The sequence below is a fragment of the Neomonachus schauinslandi genome, chromosome 11, assembly GCF_002201575.2.
Source record: "Neomonachus schauinslandi chromosome 11, ASM220157v2, whole genome shotgun sequence".
NCBI classification, from domain to species: Eukaryota; Metazoa; Chordata; class Mammalia; order Carnivora; family Phocidae; genus Neomonachus; species Neomonachus schauinslandi.
Genome location: NC_058413.1, coordinates 41887094 through 41910580, shown reverse-complemented (window position 1 = coordinate 41910580; position 23487 = coordinate 41887094). Strand labels below are relative to the sequence as shown.

General features: G+C 42.8%; 1 protein-coding gene across 1 annotated transcript in view; it reads left to right on the top strand.

Annotated features, from left to right (window-relative positions):
• The window catches only part of INSC (INSC spindle orientation adaptor protein), a 122790-nt gene extending 116867 nt beyond the window's left edge, over positions 1-5923 (top strand). The window contains exon 13 of the mRNA XM_021685798.1: positions 5795-5923. Coding sequence (XP_021541473.1) covers positions 5795-5923 — 129 coding nt within the window. The remainder of the gene's footprint in view (positions 1-5794) is intronic.
• Positions 5924-23487: the final 17564 nt, after the last annotated feature.

The following is a 23487-nucleotide window of genomic DNA, read 5'->3' as shown; positions in this document are numbered from 1 at the left end:
GAGGGAGAGGAAGAAGCAGGCTCCTCGCTGAGCCAGGAGCCCGATGTGGGGCTCGATCCCAGGACCCTGGGATCATGACCTGAGCTGAAGGCAGACGCTTAACCATCTGAGCCACCCAGGCGCCCCCCAAATAAATAAATCTTAAAAAAAACTGAAGAAAATGATATAAGGTCATATATGTGAAAGATGGGGGGCTGGGGAACCCTCCCCCATGCATACTTTTAGGAACCATGAACCTTTGAGGTTCTGAGGAGTCTCAACAGCCAATCAAGAGCAGGGTGGCTGGCCGGCAGAATGCTAGGAGCTGGTAGCGATGCTATGGTGCTCGCAGCAATGGGAGCTAGGGTATGGAGGTCTCCTGTTCTAAAGGGGACATTGGGAGAAAAGCCTCCATCCTCTTGGACAGAACCCCTTTACCAGCTCTTCCAGCTTTGTAGCTCCCCCCTCCTTTGCGGAATAGGACTCTAGGCAGTAGGACAGGACAGAAAGTGTTATTCGCCAGGATCTTCAACCTAAACCAAACAAGTGCATCTCACAAGGTCCGCACCCAACTTCTCCTTGCTGCTTGGGGCCACCATGAAAGAATCACCTGCACCAGATGGTAATACATGCTTTGTCTGTACATTTCCTCCCTTCAGGGGCTGTCCTGAATCCCAAAACAGAGTGGCCTCCAGCTGGAAGCATGAAAAAGCAGGGAAGCCAATATATAAACAGGCCATTTGACTTCCAGAAGGGAGTGCCAGATTCTTGGTTGGTCCCAGGATGGGGAAGTGATGGATCTGGGGGGCCTTCAAGCTGTTTCACAGTAAAGCCCCCTCTGCACCCCATCGTTTTTTAGACTAAGCTCGTCTCATTTGGGAGAGCTCCTGATAGTCATCATATGGTCACAGAGACAGGAGGGCATTGCAGTGAGACACACCTGTCTTGGTTTTGCCATTAATGAGCTGCGTGACATTGAGTAGGTCACTAAGTGCTTGTAAATCTTATTCAATAAATATTTACTGAGTGATTCTGTGTGCCTTGCACACTTCTAACCTATGGGGATACAGCTGTTGGGGGTGGGGGGAGACAAACATGCGGCTTTGATTCTGGTGCATGCAGAACAACCTTATCGGTTTTGTGCCTTTGGTGATCTGGTGGAGCTTCTGGATCCCTTCTAAGAATAATGTTTTAAATGCATAAACCAAAATGTATAGAATTAAGAAGGAAACTAACTCTATTAAAAAAAAACTATTAGAGTATTTATATGTGATATATTAATATATGTACTTCTAATGAGCACACTAAATAAGAGATAGCAGTGGGTCTAATGAGTATTATAACCTTGACTAGCAGCGAGCATAAATGATATCTGAAGGTACCTCCAACAAGAGTTGCTCTGTGACTTTCATTGGCGCATAAGTTGCAGGAATTGCTGAGACTTCACAGTCTATGGCTGCACCCAAAACTGAAGGAGAGGCTAAGTTTCAGTTGGAGGTTAATAAGCGTAGCAATATCATTTTTCCCTCCAAGTTCACAGACCTTCTTAATTCTGTCTGGCTTAGTGTAATTGGGGCAAACACAATCATTGGCCCCAACTGCCATTTTCTCCACAACTTGGGGGGGCCCACAAGTGCCTGGCACTATGAGGCCCTGCGGCAATAATGGGGAGCCATAAAACTCCACGCAGGCATGTGGGCTTGTCACAATTCCTTGTCCATCTTCATTATTAGTTTGAAGTAAAACACGCAGAAGGGCTTGGCCACCATCTTTAATTACTTGAAGGTCTTCCCAGTGGAAAGGGGATTACATTTCTCCAGGAGGATGGGTCATGGGATGCTGAAGAGAGCTCCTCCCTTCTTAATCCACCCTCCATGTAGCTGCTGGGCTAATCCTAATTTTACAATCACGACACTTCCATCACAAGCCCTTCCATGGTTCCCTTTATCCATGGCCTACTGTCTCTAGCCCTAGACAGTTTGGCTCGAGCACACTGCTGGGGTCCGAAGGCCTCCCACTGCCTCCAGGCCCCGTCCAGCTCAGCCAGGCCAGAGTGCTCTGAGCCACCCTGACATTGCCTTGGCCCCTGTCCTCAGCAGCCCCTTCAAGGTTTAGACCCAAATCCCTCTCCTCTGTGAAGTGTCCTGGGAGCCGTCTGTGGCTCAGGGACAGGGAGTACATGGTGTGCACCCGGGCCTGCAGGCTGGGATTTTGTTTTCTTCAGTAAGAGGCAGGTTGTGTGATCCAGTGTACCAGGTGTTAAAAGGGGGAGGCTCTTGGAATTCAAACACAGGCCTGCCTGATGCCGAAGGGCTTGACATTGTGGTCAGACCTTCTTGTTTTCAGCCGTTTTCTCCCCCATGTCTTATGGCCCTGGTCTTGCTACCTCGGCTCCTAGCGGGTTTTTGTGTTTCTTCCCCTCTAGTCGGGAACCTTCTTAGGGCTGGGGCCCTTTTCCAGCCCTTGGTATCTCCATGGGACCTTGGGTTTGGTGACTCTTTCTTGCCTGGCCGAGGGACGGATAGACTTGTCTTCCCACTCCTAGGCCCCAGAATTGGCTGGTGTTGTTGATTTGGGTCCCAGAAGGGGTTCCACCATTTGAGTGTGGCTCCCTGGCTGCTGTGATGGGGGCCACTGGGTGGCTGACCTGGCATATGGAGTTGGAGGCTACCTCTCCTGCCTTCCGCACGGCCTTCTCCCCAGCTTCTAAGGCTCTCTTCAGGTGGAGGGAGGACATTTCAGTTATTGTCTCCCACATCTGGGAAAGTGGCAGTGCAGATTGCCTCTCGCAAACAGAATTGATTTTTCCTTAATGAGGCGGCTGTCAGTGGGCTGCTGGGCTTGTCTAATGCTTCGGTGTTTTCAGACTGTCTGGGAATGAGATCCTGGGATGACTGGCTGTTAACCCTCCGAGGGAAGCAGGGGGAGATGGAGAGAGATCAGGCTTCAGAAGGGGGAAGGGTCCTTTGAGCTCCAGGATGCTGAGGAAGGGGGTACTCTGAGTTGGTTTGGGTTCCTGTCCTGCAGGCTTTCTGGGGACCCTGGGGAGATGAGGGTGTCTGTTTACCTTTGCGTTTTTTCAGGTCTGTTTCTAGTTCATTCCCTCTTTCCCTCTCCCTCTTCTCTCTTTTTCCCCCCTCTTCTCTCTCTCTCTCTCCCCCCTTCTCCCCCCCATCTCTTGCTCTCCCTTGCTCTCTCTCCCTAAAAAAAAAAAAAAAGAACTACAGGCCAGGGAGCACCTGGGTGGCTCAGTTGGTTAAGCGTTCAACTCTTGATTTCAGCTCAGGTCATGATCTCAGGGTTGTGAGTTTGAGCCCTGCGCCAGGCTCCACACTCAGCAGGGAGGCTGCTGGAGCTTCTCTCTCTCTCTCCCTCTGCCCCTACCTCCACTCTTTCTTCCTCTCTCCTTCCCTCCCCCCTTTTTTCTCTCTCTTCCCCTCCCACTCTCTCTTCCTCCCTCTCCCTCTCCCTCTCTCCCCCCTTCTCCCACTTTCTCTCTCATTTTATTTTTTCCCTTTCTCTCCTCTAGAGCTTGCCTCCTCTCAGAGGTTTTTCTCTCTCTCTTTCCTTCCCTTTCTCTCCTTTTATCCCCTCAGCCCTCTCCCTGCCCCCCACTCCCTCCCCTTCCACCCTTTCTGGCTCCTCCCCTGCTCCTACCTCCATCCTGTTAGCCCCCCACCCCCAGGGCACTCTCTCTTTTTCTTTGTCACCATTTTTCTCTCTCTCCATCTCCCTCTTTTCTTTCACCAGTTCATCTCTGCCTCTCTGTTTTGGCTTTTCCTTCGTGTTCCATTTCTCTGTTGTCTCTTTTTCTCTTCCTCTCTATTTTCTTCTTCTACCTCTTTCTCTCTCCTCATGAGTCTGTTTTCTCCCCATTTCTTTACCTTTCTTTGTCCCTCCCTCCCTCTTGCTTTATTTTTACCCCTGATGATCTAAAATACATCAGTGGCCTCAGAGCCTCCTCTGCTGAAGATCTCAGGTTCCATTTTTTTTCTGCCACAAGTCAAGGGTAATAGAGTTATTTCTCCCAGTTGGAGCCAAAAGGAATCAGAAAGTGCTATGGAGTTCAACCTTTGTAGCTCTTAGGGGAAATCATACCCCAGGAGAGGCAGGACACACTAGTAATGGATAGTCTCCTGAGGCGAGTGTCTCAGACCCTGCTCATGTGATAGAGACATAAGTCCCTTCTCCTTGATCCACCTTGGACATGGCAGCACCTGTTCATCCAACAAGCAGCTTACGCCTTCCTCTCTTTCCGCCAACTTGGTGATTTCTCAGCAATAGGTATAGGTAATGGGCCCTCTGCCTGCCTTGTACTCAATATAACCCCTTGTCCTGGGCTTGTCCCAGCCTTCCTGTGTGTATGGGCATGAGGGCCCTGGAGTGGGACTGCTGTGTGATCTCAGGAAGACCCCTTTCCCTCACTGAGCCTTCCAAACTGAAGATCATGATACTTACTTTGTAGTATCCTGTAAAGATTAAATGAAATACTATGTGTAGATACTCAGTAAGTGTTGGTATTCCTTTTGTGTTTTTTTGTTTGTTTGTTTTGTTTTTTTGCTTCTTCTGCTATTCTAGATATTCCCTTCTCTTTGTTTCCCGGGTAGGGGGGGGCACTCTTCAGCTCTCACCTTGTTCCCTGCCGTGTACAGGTACAAGAAAAGGGAAGGAATTAGCATTCATTGAGCACTTAGTATGCACTGCCTCAGCTGACTAGTAAAGAGCTCTAGGTAGGCGCACAGCCCACCTTAACAGTTTCAGGTTGCTCTAGCAATAGAACTCCAGTTTAAAGCCTTTCATTTGTTCTCTCTTTTTTTTTTCTAACAGACATTTATTAAGCCCTATGCCAACCCCTGTTCTACCTGTTATAGATACAGAGAAAAATAAAACAGAGCCTCTATCTTTGAGGAGCTCAGAATCTAGTGTTGGAGACAAACACCTCCAAACCAGTCGCAGTTGAGGTGAGAAGGTTGAGGTCAGCCCGGGGATCATGGGCGCACAGAGAAGGGAGGGACTGTCTCTGCTTCAAGGAATCAGGGAAGGCTTCCCAGAGGAGATGACGGTAGGCCAGGCCTCACAGGATAAATGCACCTGCTGGCTCGGAAAGAGTGGGGAGGGACTTTGTGCCATGGAGAAGAGCTGAGCAAGGGCATGGGGACATAAAACAGGAGAGAGCCCTCAGGGAAGAGTGAGATGCCCAGTGCAGGGGGACCTGGCCAGTGGTATCATCTGCCCGCACCTCTTTCCAGCTCAGAACCTCCATCTCCTTCAGCTTTATGATCTCCCTTTCTCTTTCTTTCTCATCCCATAATGCTTTGTCAGAACCTTGCTGAATTTATGGATCAATAAATAGCCCTTGCTAGGTTACTCTAGGGACTTGGAAACAAGCATAACATTTCATTGATGCTTCTAGCAGTTATGGTCTCAAGCATGAACAAATCTTGAACTTAAATATTTCAGTAAGCTGATCAAATTTTTTTAAATGACAGATCTTTAGAATAACCAGGTTCCCAAGCTGATTGAAAAACCAAAATGGCAGGACCATTATTAAGATCATGAAGGCTTTCAGATGACATCCACCATAATGACCAAGGTACAAATGACACCAGGTGGCCGAGTGATAAGGTTACCATAGTGACCAGGTGACCAGAAGGACCACTTCACTAAGGTGTCAGGTGACCGAGGTGATGACTGACTCAAATTGACTGCTAAATGAGCCACTTCCTGAAATGCACTTCCCAGGGCAGTGGAGGGGGATACATGCCCCTGAGCAGAGCCTGGTCTGACTTGTGTCATCTCTTCTGTTTCTCCCCAGGCTGCGCTGCGTAGACTGGCCGGGGTGTGCCCTGAAGGCCTGCAGGACTCCGACTTCCAGCAGCTGGTCCAGCCCCGGCTTGTGGACTCTTTCTTACTCTGCAGCAACATGGAGGAGAGTTTTGTGTAGCGAGTGTGTGAGAGGAAAGGCATTTGGCCCCATTCTCATGCCCTCTCTGTGTACATACCTGTGAACACACCTGAGCACGCACCAGCTCCCTCACCTCCTTATTTATACTTAATTTATTTTTTACATGAAATGGACAGAGGGCTAAATATTCTAGCAACATCATCAGGCAGTCTGTGGGCCTGGGAGTCTTTTTTGTTTTTATCTCTGACTTCTGTGACTTTTCAGTTACAGATATTGAAATGTATCATGCCTAACATGACTTATTGTCATGGGCGATTTCACTTCATCTTGCTTTTTCTACTCTCACTATGTAATCTTGCCTCGTTTTTCCCCCTTTTGGAACCAGAGTATGTAAACCCAGCAGTCTTTTGGCTTTTTTTTTTTTTTTTAACTTGGCTTGCTCCTTTCTAAAAGATTTTAAATAAATTTCATAGTTGGACAGAATATACTAGAAGGAAGGTTTTATTCCTTAATGGATGAAATCATACAAAATGTGTCTTGTATTTTCGGATTACATTACATCTTAGACCAAGTTCTTAATTCATAAGGTTTCATGTCACAAAATCCTTCCCAACTATTAAAACTGCATAGAGAGTTGTATTGTTTTCATAAGTGCACGAATGGGTCAAGTTCTGAGGGATTTAGTGAGAAATCAAAAAAATTTCCAAAGACCCCAGAAACTCAGTTTCCCTAGGCTTTTCTGCTCTTGTGTAACTTCCTGGCAACTAGGATCTTCAGAGGAGGTGTTAGTAAATGATATCTTTTCAAAAGTATACTTGAAAGTAGTGCTATGCTTGAGCTAGCTCCTACCAGCTTGCAAGGGACAACTGTGAGAATTTCTCCCCAATTCTGCATTCAGTGATCTCATTTTGGTAGCTTGAAATTGGCAGTGGTGGGAGTATTTACATCTCAGAAATTAGATGATGTTATAACTCGGAGCTTTTTTTTTTTTTTTTTTCCCCAGAGAGCTGGTTTACTGATATCAGTGCTTGAAAGTATCACAAAAATCTATAGCTATTATACCCATTTTACAGATGAGGAAACAGAGGAAATTCTTTTTTTTCACATGAGAAAGTAAATGGAGCTGAAGTAGCAAGTAAATGGCAGGCCCTGGATCCAGGCCAAGGTCTTCTGAGTGCTTGTACCAAGCTTCCACTTTTCGGAATAAGATTTTTGATATATCTCACTGAGTTATGCAAATTATCTAAATGTTGACACCTTTCCTCATATGGTAACAAATTTTATTAAGATCACTTCTTCTTTTTTTTTTTTTTTAAGATTTTTTATTTATTTATCTGAGAGAGAGAATGAGAGACAGAGAGCATGAGAGGGAGGAGGGTCAGAGGGAGAAGCAGACTCCCTGCCGAGCAGGGAGCCCGATGCTGGACTCGATCCCGGGACTCCAGGATCATGACCTGAGCCAAAGGCAGTTGCTTAACCAACTGAGCCACCCAGGCGCCCCTATTAAGATCACTTCTGATGTCATCATTTGCTTGAGAGCTCAAATTTTACCATTGGCCACAAACACTGTCAGTTGTTTCGCTTGGGGTGACAAGCTCACTTTGTTTTTGTGACGATGTCTACCAAATACTTCAGTCTCAGTAACCATACTTTTTCTGTCAATTATCCTCTCAAGTAAAAACAGTATTCCACGGGAAGCAAGGAGTTCCCTTTGCAATTCAAACAATCACCCAGTGCCTTTTCCTTGAAACTGACGCTCATCCTAGTTTGGCACACTGCAGAAGTGCCTGAAGTGTAATTCTCTTTTTAGCACCCAGAAGATGGAAAAAAGATGCCTGAAGGGTCAATATTTAATAAAGTTCATAATTTGTATTGCTTCATCCAGGGTATTTCTAAGTGAAATTGGTAGTTGAAAAAAGTACTTTAAGGGTCGCAGTAAAGCATACGACGAGTGTTAAGAACAGTTTGGTACTGCTACCTTGATCATATTAAGGTACGATTTTACCTACCATTGCTTTTGCATGATTAGTGCAAGTATCAACAAGTGATGAAAGGTAAATAACACACAGTACTGAAGACCAAAGTTAGAAGACTGACACTACCTGACTTCAAAGCTTTCTGTAAAGCTATAGTAATTAAGATGGTGTGGTATTGGTGAAAGAATAGACAAATAGATTATGCAAACAGAATAGAGAGTGCAGAAATACAGCCCCATAACTATAGCCAACCGATCTTTGACAAAGGAGCAAAGACAGTAAAGTGGACCAAAGCTAATCTTTTCCACAAATGGTCCAGGGACAACTGAACATCCACAGACAGAAAGAAAAAACTGAATGTAGACACAGACTTTGTATCTTTTGCGAAAACTCAAAATGGATCACACACCTGAATGTAAAACACAAAACTATAAAACTCTTAGAAGGTAACATAGGAGAAAACTGAGAGACTTTGGGCGTGGTGATGACTTTTTAGATCATCAAAGTTATGACCCATGAGAGAAATAATTGATGAGCCAGATTTTATTGAAATCAAAAACTTCTGCTCTGCGAAAGACAGTGCTGAGAGAATGAGAAGACAAGCCAAGACAGGGAGACAATTCTGTAAAAGACACATTTGGTAAAGATCTCATCTCCAAAATATACAAAGAACACTTAGAATTTGACAATAAGAAAATAAACAGTCTTATTAGAAAATAGGCCAAAGACCTTAACAGACACCTCACCAAGAAGATCTATATCTATATCTATATCTATATCTATATCTATATCTATATCTATATCTATATCTATATCTATATCTATATCTATATCTATATCTATATATGGCAAATAAGCAAATGAAAAGATGCTCTGTATCATGTCATAAGGAAAATTTAATGAAAACAACGAGATACTACTACACACCCATCAGAATGGCCCAAATCTGGAACACTGACAATGCCAATTCCAGCAAGGATGTAGAGCAAAGGAAACTTTAATTTCATTGCTGATGGGAATACAAATGGGACCAGTCACTTCATGAGACAGTTTGGCTGTTTCTTACAAAACTAAACATACAATTGTGTGTCTTAGCATATGTCTTAGCATACAATCCAGTAATCGTATACCTTGGTATTTACCCAAATGAGTTAAAAACATGTCCACACAAAACACTCGCACATGGCTTTATTGTAGCAACTTTATCCACGATTGCCAAAACTTGGAAATAACATGCAGCTTGTACTGCCTCTCATAATTCTCACATTTGTGAATTATTATTGTTAATAATCCTATTTATACCTTCCATTGCAGATGGGAGTAAGAGGCTTGGAGAGGCTAAATAATGTTGCCAAAATCGAATACAGATGTGGGGATTGCACCCACAGCTGCCTGACTTTAAATGTTTATTGGGAAGAAAACCGGCACTTAGCACCAGGCACCTACTAGAAGGTAGATATAGCTCTGGACTTCTGTAGAACCATAATCCTCCAGCAAACATACCATGAGGGTCTTCCCTGGGTCCAGGAAAGAAAAGTAAAAATGAGTAAGTGCTGGGATTACTTGGGGTTTTAGTTGTCAATAAGCTAGTGCCCTTAGAAAAGCTGTAAAACATAATGGTTAAAACAAATATGGGGTCCGCAGCCTATCTCATTTTGAATCCTGGCTCTACCCCTTACTCACTATGTGACTTTGGGCAAGGCACTTAACCTCTCTGTGCCTCAGTTTCCTCCTCTGTAAGGTGGGATAAGGATAGTGCCTTGATCATAGATAGAGTCGTTGTAAGAATTAAATGTATTAAGACATGGAAAAGGCTTAGAATAATGCCTAATGACCAGTGCTCAATAAATGTGGCTGCAGTTAACATCCCCCAAATCCCACCTTTGCATCTCTTCAGTTGCCTGGTCGCTCTTGACAGTGTCTCAAATATAAACCCGTAGCGTATCAGAAGCAGACTTTAATCCTGCAAAGGATGTAGGGACTATCTAGTCCCATCTCTACGTCCTACACTTTAACAAGACTTGCCCAGAATTACACAGCAAATTAATGGTAGAGCTGGGACTTGGAACCAAGAAATAACAACTACTGTCACCATAGCCCCCGTTTTGGGGAGCATCTGTTCTGCACCAGGCACTGTAACATACATAACTTCACGAAATTTCTAAAATGACCGTGTTAAATTGTCATTATTAATCCCTTCTTATGAATAAGGAAACTGAGGTTTAGAGAGACTTTACATCATGCCCAATGCCACATAAATGGTAACGGAAAACAGGATTTGAGCGAAGACTATCCGGCACCAAAGCCATGATCATTTCACTTTGGAGCACATATGTCTTATTGCATCCATGTGCACATAAGCCCAAACAGAAGATGCTTGATCTGAAAAACAGAAGTACAATGTTTTGGCAAATTCTGAACTTTCCCTTTGTTTAAAAAAAATAGTTTTAATTTTTAAGCACTGATACATGAGCTTAGATACTCGTTAAAATTGCAGTAATAGATATGAAGATTAATTTCAGGGAGAAAGAGAATAGGAATGAGACAATGAGGTATAACTTAATCAAAATAGAAATCCCGGGTAGTTCCTGATCAATACCAGTAAAATGTCTAAAAAAGCTACTCCTTCGTCTAGTTTCAGAATAAAGCATCAAAGACAAATCAAAGTAGATGCTCTGTGTTATCAATTCCATTTTTAAAGCCATGACAGCCTTTGAAAACAATTGTTTTAAAATTCCTTTTTGTTGGAGATTTCTGATGGTCCCTTTGTAGAGATCCTATTTATGTCTGTACCCTTATAGTCTCTTTCCCCGTGATTTTTATCTGTGGTTTCTCTACAGCATACAAAAGCAGAAATTAGAGATGTGTGTGTGAGAGAGAGAGAGAAAGAGAGAGAGAGAGAGAGATTGATTGTCTCTGACTTGAGACCCTCAAAGGAAACCATGGAGTCCAAATAGAAATCCATAGAAAAATCCATAAAGGGCTATTTGCCTATTTTCAAATTTTGGATCATATAAAAACAAGACTCTTGTCAGTTTACCTACATCATTTACATGGCATTTTCTTTAAAGTCTGTAGCCTTTCTCTTCTTCACTCTGAGACTGAATCAGTCCCACTGAGCCATGCACCACCACTAACCTTTTTTTTTTTTTAAGATTTTGTTTATTTATTTGAGAGAGAGAGAGAATGAGAGACAGAGAGCATGAGAGGGAGAAGGGTCAGAGGGAGAAGCAGACTCCCTGCCGAGCAGGGAGCCCGATGCGGGACTCGATCCTGGGACTCCAGGATCATGACCTGAGCCAAAGGCAGTCGCTTAACCAACTGAGCCACCCAGGTGCGCCCACCACTAACCTTTAAAACACTCATTTCTCCTTTTACTGCCAGCCACAGTGACCACTTTGACAGCAAGGGATGTGGGAGGGACCACTTGTGGGAGTGAGGCTCCTCAGGCTTCCACTCTCAGGGAAGGCCAGTTGAAGGAGAAGGTTTCAGGGTGATTTTCGGCTCCATCTTACAGGTTTGGCTGCCCCCGTGGCCCCCAGCAGTGTTGTGTTCTCCGCTAAATCCACTCTTGTCTTGCGGTACAAGGTGGGTGAGGAGGAGCATGCCATTTTCAATGGTCTTTCAAAAATGTATTCTTTAGACTTCAAACATGTTAAAAATGTAATAATGAACATACCTACACTTTCAGAGTACTTCTGAAGTTAGACGTTCATCTGGGGAGTTCCATTTAGATGGTTTGTTATGAGAAATGGTTCGTATGACCCATTGGAGGTAATTCACTGCCTTGTACCTGGTTGGCATTTCCCTTAGGGAGGTCTTTAGAGAGAATTTCCAATTTTGAACAAGACATTTAAAAGGCATATAGCAGGCAAGGAAAGTGGAGTTCTTTCCTTAAAATGCACATCCAACCTCCTTTCTCACCTCCAGAAGACAAATCCCATCTGATTTTCCAGCATTTTCCTCAAGGGGCCTAGTATTTGGGAATGACATGGAGTTCTCTTATGGGGTCTTTCAGACAATGATAAAGATGTACACAAAAGCGGAAGGTGCTCATGGATGTCAGATGTCACACCATCAAGCAGGAAGCAAGTGGCCCTGGGTGAAGGCAGTCAACCTCTTCCTCTGAGGTCACTCCTCAGGAAGGTTCCCATCACTCCATCCATGCTGGCACCTCTGAGTCAAACGACCAGTGGATGTCTTCAGTTTCTAAGAGCTTGACCAGAATGGCCATGTCCTTGTCTATCTCCTGGCACCTGAGTTTGACGGCCATGTGGGGTACTCACAGGTGCTGGTGGGTCTTTCCTCCCCACAGTTGGCCACATGTGCGTCCCTCAGCTGTGCTCTATCTTCTGACTTTAAGATCAAGGCTTCCTTCACTTCCCTGAACCTCAGGTGAGTCATGGCTCTGGCAATGGAGACTCCAGAGAAGTAGGTGAGACTTGGGGATGTTCCCTTGCAAGAGACTTGGGGAGCCATTCCATAGCTTTCAGGTTACTTTCATTTAACCTGTTTTTGTAGGATTGGCTGCTCACCATGATTATTGATCAAAGGACAGTGGGGTCAATCTCCTTCTCCAAAGATCAGTCCGGGAGAGTCAGGGAGTGGGACACAGAGCTCATCGTCAGCATCTGCCTCATCTTACTGGCACATCCCACGGGCTGGGGACCCCCAGCTGTCACCCCAAGCCTCCCTCAGACCAAACTCAAATTTTTAATACTTATTCATCAATTAAAATATCTTCCTTCTCTCCTTTGTTCCTTAGTGATAGTCCTCAACAGTTATGTGGCTCTCCTCCTGCTGCCAGAAACTTCCTGAACAATGGGAAACTCCTCAGGCCTGAAATCATGAAATTGCAGGATCACAAAATGCAATGAAAGATCCACATAATCCTGGCAAGGACTAGAACCAGAGAGCTCATGTAGTCCAAGCCAAAGACTCATATATCTGTTATTATTTACTGATCAGATGACATTTTGAACCTTGTAGATATTTTTAATTTCAGTATAGAGAGGATAATGCTACATCCATACAGGGAAATACTATAAACGAAGTACCATAAATCTGTCAAGTTGATGCATCTTAAGATATTGTTGGATTTTAAAAAGTTATAAAAGATACCTACAATGCCATTTATATAAACACTGATATACACAAAATACTATGTATGTTTGTGGAAAAATTGTAGTTTAAATATTAATACATGGGTAGTGTTCTGGGTTAAGTTTTGCTCCCCCCTCCCAAACTCATATGTTGAGGTCCTAACCCCAGTACTTCAACATGACCCTATTTGGAAATAGAGTCATTGCAGACATAATTCGTTAGGATAATGTCACACTGGAATAGGGTGGGGCCCCTTCTTCAATATGATTGGTGACCTTATTGAAAGAGGAAATTTGGATACAGAGACAGGCACACAGGGCGAATGCCATATGAGGATGGAGTTATTCGGCCACAAGCCAAGGAACTTCCAGAAGCTAGGAGCAAGGCCTGAAACAAATCTTCCCCTTATCCCTTCAGAGGGAGCATGGCGCTGTCGACACCTTGGTCTCTAATGTCTAAACTCCAGAACTGTGAGACAATAAATTTCTGTCATTTAAGCTAATCAATTTGTGGTACTTCATAGTGGCAGCCCCAGGCAACTCACACAGGTGGGAAGATACACATGAACTTCAAGATAATTCTTATCCTGGGAAGGAAGGGGAGGGGATGGGATTAAGGAGGCATATAGAGGACGTTTATTTCGTTAATAATAAAAATAAAAGATCTGCCGTATTTATGGTAAAATCTTACTGTTAAATCTGGGCAGTGAACATATGCGTGCTTGCATATTTTTCTCTGTACTTTTTCTTAATATGTGAAGTGTCCCAAAATGAATCAAAAAGCTATTTAGAGGGGTGCCTGGGTGGCTCAGTCGGTTGAGCAGCTGCCTTCAGCTCAGGTCATGGTCCCAGGGTCCTGGGATCAAGCCCCGCATCGGGCTCCCTGCTCAGCAGGGAGCCTGCTTCTCCCTCTGCCTGCCACTCCCCCTGCTTGTGCTCTCTCTCTCTGACAAATAAATAAATAAAATCTTTAAAGAAAAAAGCTATTTAGAGGAGTGTATGAGCACACGTGATTCTAAAGCTGCAATAAACCTAAAGCCCTGCCCTGTCTTTAGCGCTGAAGGGAAAGCCTGTGGGGTAAGAGGCTGAAGATGCCAAGGAGCAATCCAGGCGGGCTGTGCGGGGCATAGACCCGATTTATTTTTAGAAGCAGCCACCTATTCACTTGTTCGTCCCTTGAACATTTGTTATAATTGAAACTGCATCATTCATCTTGCTTTGGGGCTGAGATGTAAGGTCAGAGTTTTACCAATTAGAGGAGTAGATCCTTATGGAAAATACTGTCTCTGAAGCTAAAGCTCGCAGAATACCCCGTCTAGAGATAGCTCTTCGGGGCAGTGCGTGCTGTCATTTGATGTGTTAATCCTCGACTTGGAGACACTCAAGAATTCATAGTGACATCTGCTGGACCTTTTGAATACTCCCTGGTCTAAGTTAGAACCAGGAATTCTGGAGCGCAGCTCCTGAAAAGGCTGCTTTCGGAGCTCTCTGCCCTGGGGCGGGTCTGGTAGCATGCTGGATATGCAACTTGAAATCAAATTTAAGATCTTTTGCTCACTGTACACATTTAGCATAATGCATCCATGACAGAATGAGCCAGGACATCTAGGGTATAATTAACAATCACTATTCTACGACAGTCTCAGCAACACAAATGCCAATTTGCTTGTCAAATTCCAACGAGAGAGGAAGGGGCCATGTGGTAACCATACAAAACAGAGTCCTTTTTGTTTTGAGGCCCCAACTCAGCAATCACTCTTGTTCTTGTGTAGCAGGAAAGGAAATCTTGTCTGATTCTGGTTCCCTGGGCTCTAGATGTACGTTCACTGCCTGAACATCTCTCCAGGATCAAATTCCAATCCCAGTGGGTTCTATGGGTCCTTGTGGGAGTCGGGAAAGATATAAATGGAGGTCCAAGAACCAAGAAGAGGCAAGTCGGAGAACTAACACCCAGCTCCTTTGCTTGGGGCATGCAGGCTACATGGCGATTAAAAGCTCTAATAGTTATTGGACTTTGTTTTTGCTTAATAGAGACAAGAAAGTGAATTACTACTTGATAGCTGTGGTTTGTTTGACACGGAGATTTCTATCTAAAAGTGGGATTATCTTTGGGGCGCCTGGGTGGCTCAGTCGTTAAGCGTCTGCCTTCGGCTCAGGTCATGATCCCAGGGTCCTGGGATCGAGTCCCACATCGGGCTCCCTGCTCGGCGGGGAGCCTGCTTCTCCCTCTCCCACTCCTCCTGCTTGTGTTCCCTCTCTCGCTATGTCTCTCTCTGTCAAAAAATAAATTAAAAAAAAAATTAAAAAAAAAATTAAAAAAAAAATAAAAGTGGGATTATCTTTGAAAATTAATGAAAAGAATTCCCTTGTGGTATAAATGTTAAAATCTACTTCTAGAAATACTAATGAAATTACTTTTATTTTCCTCCTGAAAAGGAACTATGGATCATGACACTAATAACTGTATTTTTATCCCTTCCACTCCATAGTCTCCCAATAGAAGAAAGAGTTGTATGATTTGAGTTAAAATTAAATTGTAAAGCAAATTTCACTCCTATTTTTCTATTACTGGATGAAAGTCAGTTCTCAGATTCTTTCTGTTTAAGAGACAAAATGAAGGAAAAGGGATAAGATTTATTAAGGTGCTTAACACTTTGCATGCATCCTTGGATTTTATTTTTAATGGATATTATTATACCCATTCTACAGATGAGACCCTTTGTGTCAAAGAGGTTCAATATTTTGCCCTCAATTTCATGACGAACAAGCAGCAAATCCAGGATAGGAACCCAGTTTTGTGGGACTCAAAAGCCCATGCTCCTCCCTTTCTAGAATATTGTCTGTACTTGATTATACTCGCTGGATGCAAACATTTACCAAATTCTACTGAGGTCTCTTTTGCATACCTATGCAATTGAAATACATATATTGTCAGTGTTCAGACTCAAATCCTTTCTCTGTAATCTAATGTGGGAGAGAAGCAGAAGGTGAAAATGGCAGAGGGAGCTGTAGACAAAAAGTGATGGCAACAGAGGTGGAGCTTTGGTGTTATGGCCAAGGCAGGCACAGATCCAATAGGCGTGGGGCAGAGGAGTGGACCCTTCCCAACCCAGCCTGACTGGGGGAAGCCTGGCCCACACTCCCAAAGCCCCGAGTCCTGCTCCATCTCTAATCTGAGATGCCAGAGGCAAGTTTCCAACCTAGTCTTCCCTCCCAGGACACAGGGTAGTAACTCTAAGTATCACCTGGGTCACTCCATCTACTGTGCTCTTCACTGGGTTCTTTAAAAGACAACAACAGAATGCAGCCGAGAAGCATGCTGATCACGAAGTGTGTGATCAAATTTATTCATTTCATAAATGTTTATCTAGCACCTCTTCTTGATGTCATAGGACAGAATGCAGGTATACGGGCCATCTAGATCAGATATAAATCCCTGCTAAGTCGCTTACTATTTAATCTAGGACTATTGTTTTATATCGTGGCAGCATATCCATAAACTGAGAATAACACCAGCTCATAGGGTTGTTGTAAGAATTTGAAATAATAGATGGGATGTGTCTAGTACACGGCCCCGCACATTGAGGGTATAGAACAAAATGCTACTTATTATTGCTTTTTAAAATTATGTATTTAAAATGATTGATACAATAGAGGCTGTGATAGACCCAGGGACAGAACAAAATGGAAGAATAAGGAACTTTCCCCATGAGCCTTTGAGAAGTACACATCTAGTATTTGAGCCAGACACATAAACTCGTCTGGATGACAGGATGAGGTGGGTCCCGTGACTGAGGTAAGGGCAAAGTGCTCGGGGAGCACCTTTTACAGTTTACTATTCTTTAACGCAAATGTAATTTTATATTTTTTTAAAAAAAGATACACATCATAGTGGGTCTGAAGATATCAGATATCAATGCACCTCACTAGAGTAAAGCGGTAAGCCAGGAATCTCTGGGCAAAGATGGAAATTAGATATTATTTCATGTATCAACTCTGATCATTGCTAGTGGCCTCCTGTGCAGCTCTTTTGGTGGGAATTTGGAATAGAGCAGCATAGCATACTCTTCATCTAGAGACAGTATATCAGAGTGGCTAAGGGCTTGGATTCCGGAGCCAGGCTGCTCCGTTGCTTGCTTAATCTCAGATAAGCTTCTTAACCTCTTCATGCTTTCGAGCCTTCATCTGTAAGATGCTGACAATGGCATTACCTGCATTGTGGAATTGTTGTTAGGAATAAATTGGTTAATTTAGTAAAGAGCTTAGAACAGCAACATATTTAGCTATTATTATCATTATTAGAATTAATTAGTAATCCCTGCCAGAGCTGAGGGAGGGAGGAGTGATGGAAGAAAAGTCAGTATTTACCATCTATTTCTGGGGCATTGTTTACGAGTCCTGATCTAAGTTCTCTCCTTCTGCCATATGCTGAGTTTTGAGCTCAGTTTTGTGGTTGTCAGCCCTTCCTACACGCTGCTAGTCCACGTTCTTTTTCAGCCTGAGCTAGTCCGTCCCACTTTCCTCTCTCAGAGCCAACATCTGAGGGCAGACTGCTCATTCTTTGTGCAATAGCTCCAAATCCGGTCTTCAAAGTACAGGGGGACACAGTCCCCTCCACAGACACCTTTGTATTCTTCCAGCCGTGGTACCTAATGAATCACCTACTTTGTATTAGAGTCTCTTTACACATCATCTCTGGTACTTCGAATAATCTGACAAAGATGTATTTACCAAGGAGGAAGTGAAAGCTGAGAGAATTTGAGTGGCAACTCACTTCTGGGGGTAAGACCCGGGATGCGAACTTTGATATTTTTGGTCTCAAAAGTTCGTGCTTCTTCCTTTTTTACCACATGCTGCATTCTGGAACCTACTGTTGTCAGCACTTGGTTCTAGCACAAGTTAGGATACGGAACTCTGCAGTGTTTGTCCTGAGGAATATTGGGAGCAAGGGGGAAGTTAGCAGGAGCTCCTAGAAAACAACGATAGACCAAATGCAGTCAGGAGCTACAGTCTAACCCACTTGTGGGCCTGGTATGGGAATCAGGCTGGACTGATGCGGGTCAGCAGAGCACGGGGGTGGGGAAAATTCAGAACTGCAGAGCAGGCGTGGTAGGAATGGCAGGCACAGAAGGGACGGTGGGACTGGGCTTCAGTGGAGGGGACGGGCAGGACCAGCAGCTTGAAGCCAGACAAGCAAGCCTATCCTAATTTCCGGAGTGTAGGACGAGGCTCCCATCCTTCTGGGTCCTGTTGCCTCAGAAGATACCTGAGAGAGACGGAGGGAGAAAGGCAGGAGGTAGCTGGTGCACCCCTTGGAGAATTAATCTGGTAAGAGGACAAGAGTGCCTGGAACTTCCATTTCCAGCCGTGTGCCAGATTCGGGGTACCCTGATCGGCCCTCACTGAAAACAGGGCATCAGTTATAGACAACATCTTATTAAAGGCTCTAATGAGCTGGCAAGAGAACAAGAAGCTAGGGACCAAGTGAAAGTAGAAACCCAAGAGGCAGGCTTTTACCAGGAAGGCATTTGCTAAACCAGATAAAAAGAAGCTATAGTTTTCACAGCCTCACGTGGTGCTGCTGAATTAAAACCAAGTCCAGAATGTGCCTGAAGCAGAGAGTCTAAAGAGAAGCCTGCCAGCACAAAGTTGGGGCTCTAAATGATTGCACCTTCAGTGTAAAAGTGAGCTAGAAATAAGTCCAAACTTCCAACCCAGAAGGCTGGAAGGAAAACCGTTCTTGGCACCAATACAGGGAAATGTGTGCCACAAGATGGCGCTCACGTGAATTTGCAGCCTGAAGTCACAATATTTGGGTGATTCCAAAAAAAAAAAAAAAACCACAAAAAACTCCAGGTCAAGGATTTTGATTAATGTTGTTCTTTAATCAGATAAAAATACAATCCTCTGTGAAAGAAACAATTTCAAAGGCCTCAGAACATTTCCACAGATAAAGTTCTAAGATATATGAACTCAGTCCAAAAAACCCATGTGAAACAAAAAGAAATAAAGCACTTTGAGAAAGGGCCAAAACAACAACAAAAAGAACCAGACCTACATTGAATATAGATAGTCGAATCATCAAATCTAGAATATAAATAAGAATATTTATTTTTTCAGAGAAATAAAAAGAGGATTCACAATATTTGAAAAGAGCAAGACTATTATAAATAACCAAATGGAGTTAAAATAGAAACAATAAAACTTCTGAAAATAATTTTAAAAATAAAGTAATTGAAATGACAATTCAATAGATTTTTTTTTTTTTTTAAGTAGGCTCCACACCCAACCTGGGACTTGAACTCACGATCCTGAGATCAAGAGTCACACGCTCCACAGGCTGAGCCAGCCAGGTGTCCCTTAATGAATGATTTAAAAAGCACATTAAAAGCTGCTGAATAGTGAACTGACGAACTGGAAGATATAGCTGAAAAAAGTGTACATAGAAGAGTCTTTGATAGGGGCATCTGGGTGGCTCATTCAGTTAAGCCTCCGACTCCTGGTTTCTGCTCAGGTCATGATCTCAGGGTCATAGGATCAAGCCCCACATCAGGCTCTGTGCTCAGCATGGAGTCTGCTCATCCCTCTCCCACCCCCTGTGTCACCCACCCCCTGCCCTGTGATCTCTCTCTCTCAAATAAATAATCTTTTAGAAAAAGAAGAGTCTTTGATGGACAATGTGGAAGAGAGGTTAAGAAAAATGAAACAGAGTCAATAGGTTCAACATATGTTAAACTGGAATTCTAGAAGAGGAGGAAAGAAAGAATGGGGCAGTGATTATATTTGAAAAATATCAGAGCTCAAAATTTTCCAACACCGACGAAAGACATCACTTTCTCACTCAGAAACTATCGATTTCCCAGCAGGACAAATAAAAAGAAATCCACATGTAGACATATAAAAATAAAACCACAGAATTTCAAAGACAAAGACAAGATCTTACAAGCAGGGAGGGAGGGAGAAAAAGATGACTTCTAAAAAAATGATCATTAGAACAACAGCTTGTTTCTCAACAGCCCAAATGAAAGCCATCCAGAGAATGCTATTATCAATGTATTGGTTTTCTACTGCTGTCACAACAAATTACCACAAATTTAGCAGCTTGAAATAACACAAATGTACTGTCTCGCAGTTGTGTGGGTCAGAAGTCCAGGCTGACAGCCGATTTCTCTGCCTGAGTTTTACAAGACTGAAACCAAGAGCCAGGTGGCCTCTTACTGGGAGGCCATGGGAAGAATCCATTTCAAGGTGCACAGTGGTGGGTTGGGATAAAGCAATTCCTTGCAGGTGTAGGAGTGGGGATCTGTTTCTTTGCTGGCTGTCCGCTGGGGGCTGCCCTCAGACCCTGGAAGCCTGTCTCTGGTACTTGAACGTGGGTCCCTAGATTCCAGAACCAGCAAAGGAGCTTCCAATTCTTCTCATGCATGAACCTGTCTGTCTTCCTCTTTGCTACATCTCTCTTCCTCTTCTACTGCGCATCTCTGACTTTCTCTGCTTGTAAAGGATCTTACGGTTAGATTGGACTCACCTGGACACTCCAGGATTCTCTCTCGTTTTAAAGATCAATAACCTTAATTATGTTTGCAAACTCCCTCTTGCCATGTAATGTAACCTACTCACTAGTTCCCGGCACTAGGGCGTGGACACCTTTGGAGAGGTTGTTATCCTGCCTCCCACGTAGTGAGAGAAAATAACTGTTTGGAAAGCTTTTTCAAGAATAAAGGGAGACTGGCACTCTTAGATAAAAAATAACTAGGAGAATTTGTCATCAAACAGCCTTCACTAAAGGGAAATCTAAAGAATGTGTTTTAAGTGGAAGGAATGTAATCCTAGAAGGAAAATCTGGGAATGAAGACATGAAAAGGAAAGAAAGTGACAAATACGTGGGTAAATCTTAGGGAACATTGCATAAAATAACAGAAGGTTTTGTGAATTAAGGAAATTAAGGCCACACGAAAATATCTTATGATGGGGATGGGTAAGTGGGGTGGAATGGATGTATCCTAAAGCCTCTATAAATGTTCTCTGCATGCAAACAGATTTCCTGTAAAGAATGTCCTTCAAGTTGACCTCGGCAGGGTCCCTTTGTCATCAATCAATTTCTTTCTTGTGTTATCTGTGTTAGGTTTTGAAATCAAAGTTATGCTATCCTCTTAATAGAAGTTCTATAAGTTTCTTTCTAGAACAACTTTTAAGATAGGAACATTTTGAATAATCAGTAAAATTAATCAATGAGGCCATTTAGTATTCTTTGTGAGAAGATTTTTTTTTTTTAATTTTCAATTCAATTTATTTAAGGGTTATTGGACAGTTCACCTTTTTTTTTTTTTTCTACAGTCAGTTTCAGTATATTTTTTCCATAGTCAGTTTTTGGAGGATTTTGTCATTCATGTCTCTTTTATTGGCACACAAATTTCAGAATATCTCCTTATTATCTTTTAAAATTCTACTGAAGCTGAATTTCACCCCATTCTTCATTTCTAGTATTTTTGAACTTTTATTTTTTATATTGATCAAGTTTGCCAGAGTCTGTAAATTTTATTTAGTGTGTTCAGGGAACTAATTCGTGGTTTTGTATATTCTTTCAATTTTATGTTTATTTTATATTTTATTTCATTTTTAAAAAGATTTTATTTATTTATTTGACAGAGAGAGAGAGAGAGTGTGCACAAGCAGGGGAGGGGCAGGGAGAGGGGGAAGCAGGCTCTCTGCTGAGCAGGGAGCCCAATGTAGGGTTCGATCCCAGGACCCTGGAACCATGACCTGAGCCTAAGGCAACGTTTAACCGAGCCACCTGGGCACCCCACATATTTTATTTTAAAAAATCCTTATTATTTCTTTAGTGTGGTATTTTTCAGTTATATGGTTTTTTAAATTTTTCTTTCTTTTACTTTTAATCTTTCTGTATCCTTCTATTTTAACAGTAGGTTTTTTTTTTTTTAAAGATTTATTTATTTGACACAGAGAGAGAGACAGCTAGAGAGGAAACACAAGCAGGGGGAGTGGAAGAGGGAGAAGCAGGCTCCTGGCTGAGCAGGGAGCCCGATGCGGGGCTCGATCCCAGGACCCTGGGATCATGACCTGAGCCGAAGGCAGACGCTTAACGACTGAGCCACCCAGGTGCCCCAATAGGTTTTTTTTTTTTTCCAGTAATCATAGTAAAATTTATCTAAAACTTAGAAGTGCATAGCTTTTGTCTAAATAAAGTTTTCCAAGAGGCTTGTGATTATCTCAGGCTAGAAGTTCCTGCAGGTACTCGGGAACAAAGTCCATCAGGCTTGAGACCACAGACAGACAAATCTGATATTTGCTCAAGTTCTGACATGATTTCCAGGAACAAGGAGATGTTCCACCAGAATACAGGGATGAAGTTTCAAGTGCTTCTTAGATGTGCAGAAAAACTAAGAATCTACCCAAGAGTCCGTAGAGGTGGATAATTTGTATTTTTGGAGAAGGAAAGAAAATATTTAAAATAAAGACCTTTCTAGAATGAGATCAAGGACAGAGCAATTTGTTATATAGGTTCTAAAGTTATCTGTCTTTGAAAAGGTGGAGTCCAATCCACAGTCTCATGATAAATATAAGAAAGGGCTCTTTGAGTCACAGAAAAAGAGCATTGCACATCTGTACATCATTAGTGAAGGGATGAGATACTCCAACACTAATAGAAGGGATAAAAGAGATCTTAAGACCACTGTTCTTCAATGAAACATCATCTGATATTCTTCAAGGCCCAGTCTGATGTTTTTAAGGCTGTATACAAGCATTTCCAGGCACACTTTTACTATGAAGAGAAGAGAGAAACATGAGAGTTTTACCATATATCACACCAGACTAAGGCCAAAAGTAGCACCTTACCAACTGTTCATCAGAGAGGTATCATCGGGGCTCACATCAAAGTAAGATGTTTTATAAAGTAGTTTGGTTATCTCCACAGGACCAAGAGAAGATCCATATAATGTGTCTAGGTAATTTCTTGGAATATTTTTTTTCCAAAAAGAGCAGAAGAATGAGACTTCACAGTTTTTACATCAATGATATGGAATTTTGGAATACAGTAGGGTAAGTACCATAAAAAGTAATATTGATTATTTCTTCACTAATGAGACTACACCAAGGTAAGACTAAATAAATAATAAATAAAAAATATGCCCCTTTTATCTAGGGGCCTAGATAAAAGGAGCATATTTCTTAAAGGTCCCATAGGAATAAATGGAAGCCCTTACCAGCCTCTATTTTGGGCACATAGGCTTTAGAAGGAAAGTTCAGAGTTGGATCCAGCTTCAATAAGAGATGCCGCGTTCATTCACAGGGAGTGTGCCAAAGAAAAAATGTGTATAACAGTTATCAAGAGAGCATTGAAATAGACAAAGGCAGCTGTGGATTCATATACTCCAGATGTTTCTTAGGAAATAGTGGAAGCATCCTGCATTCTCCACATCAGCCCCTGACCCACATTTTAAATTACAGATCTAAAGAATGTGTCACACTTGTGTTCCATCTTTGGTCAGGGATGAAATTCAAA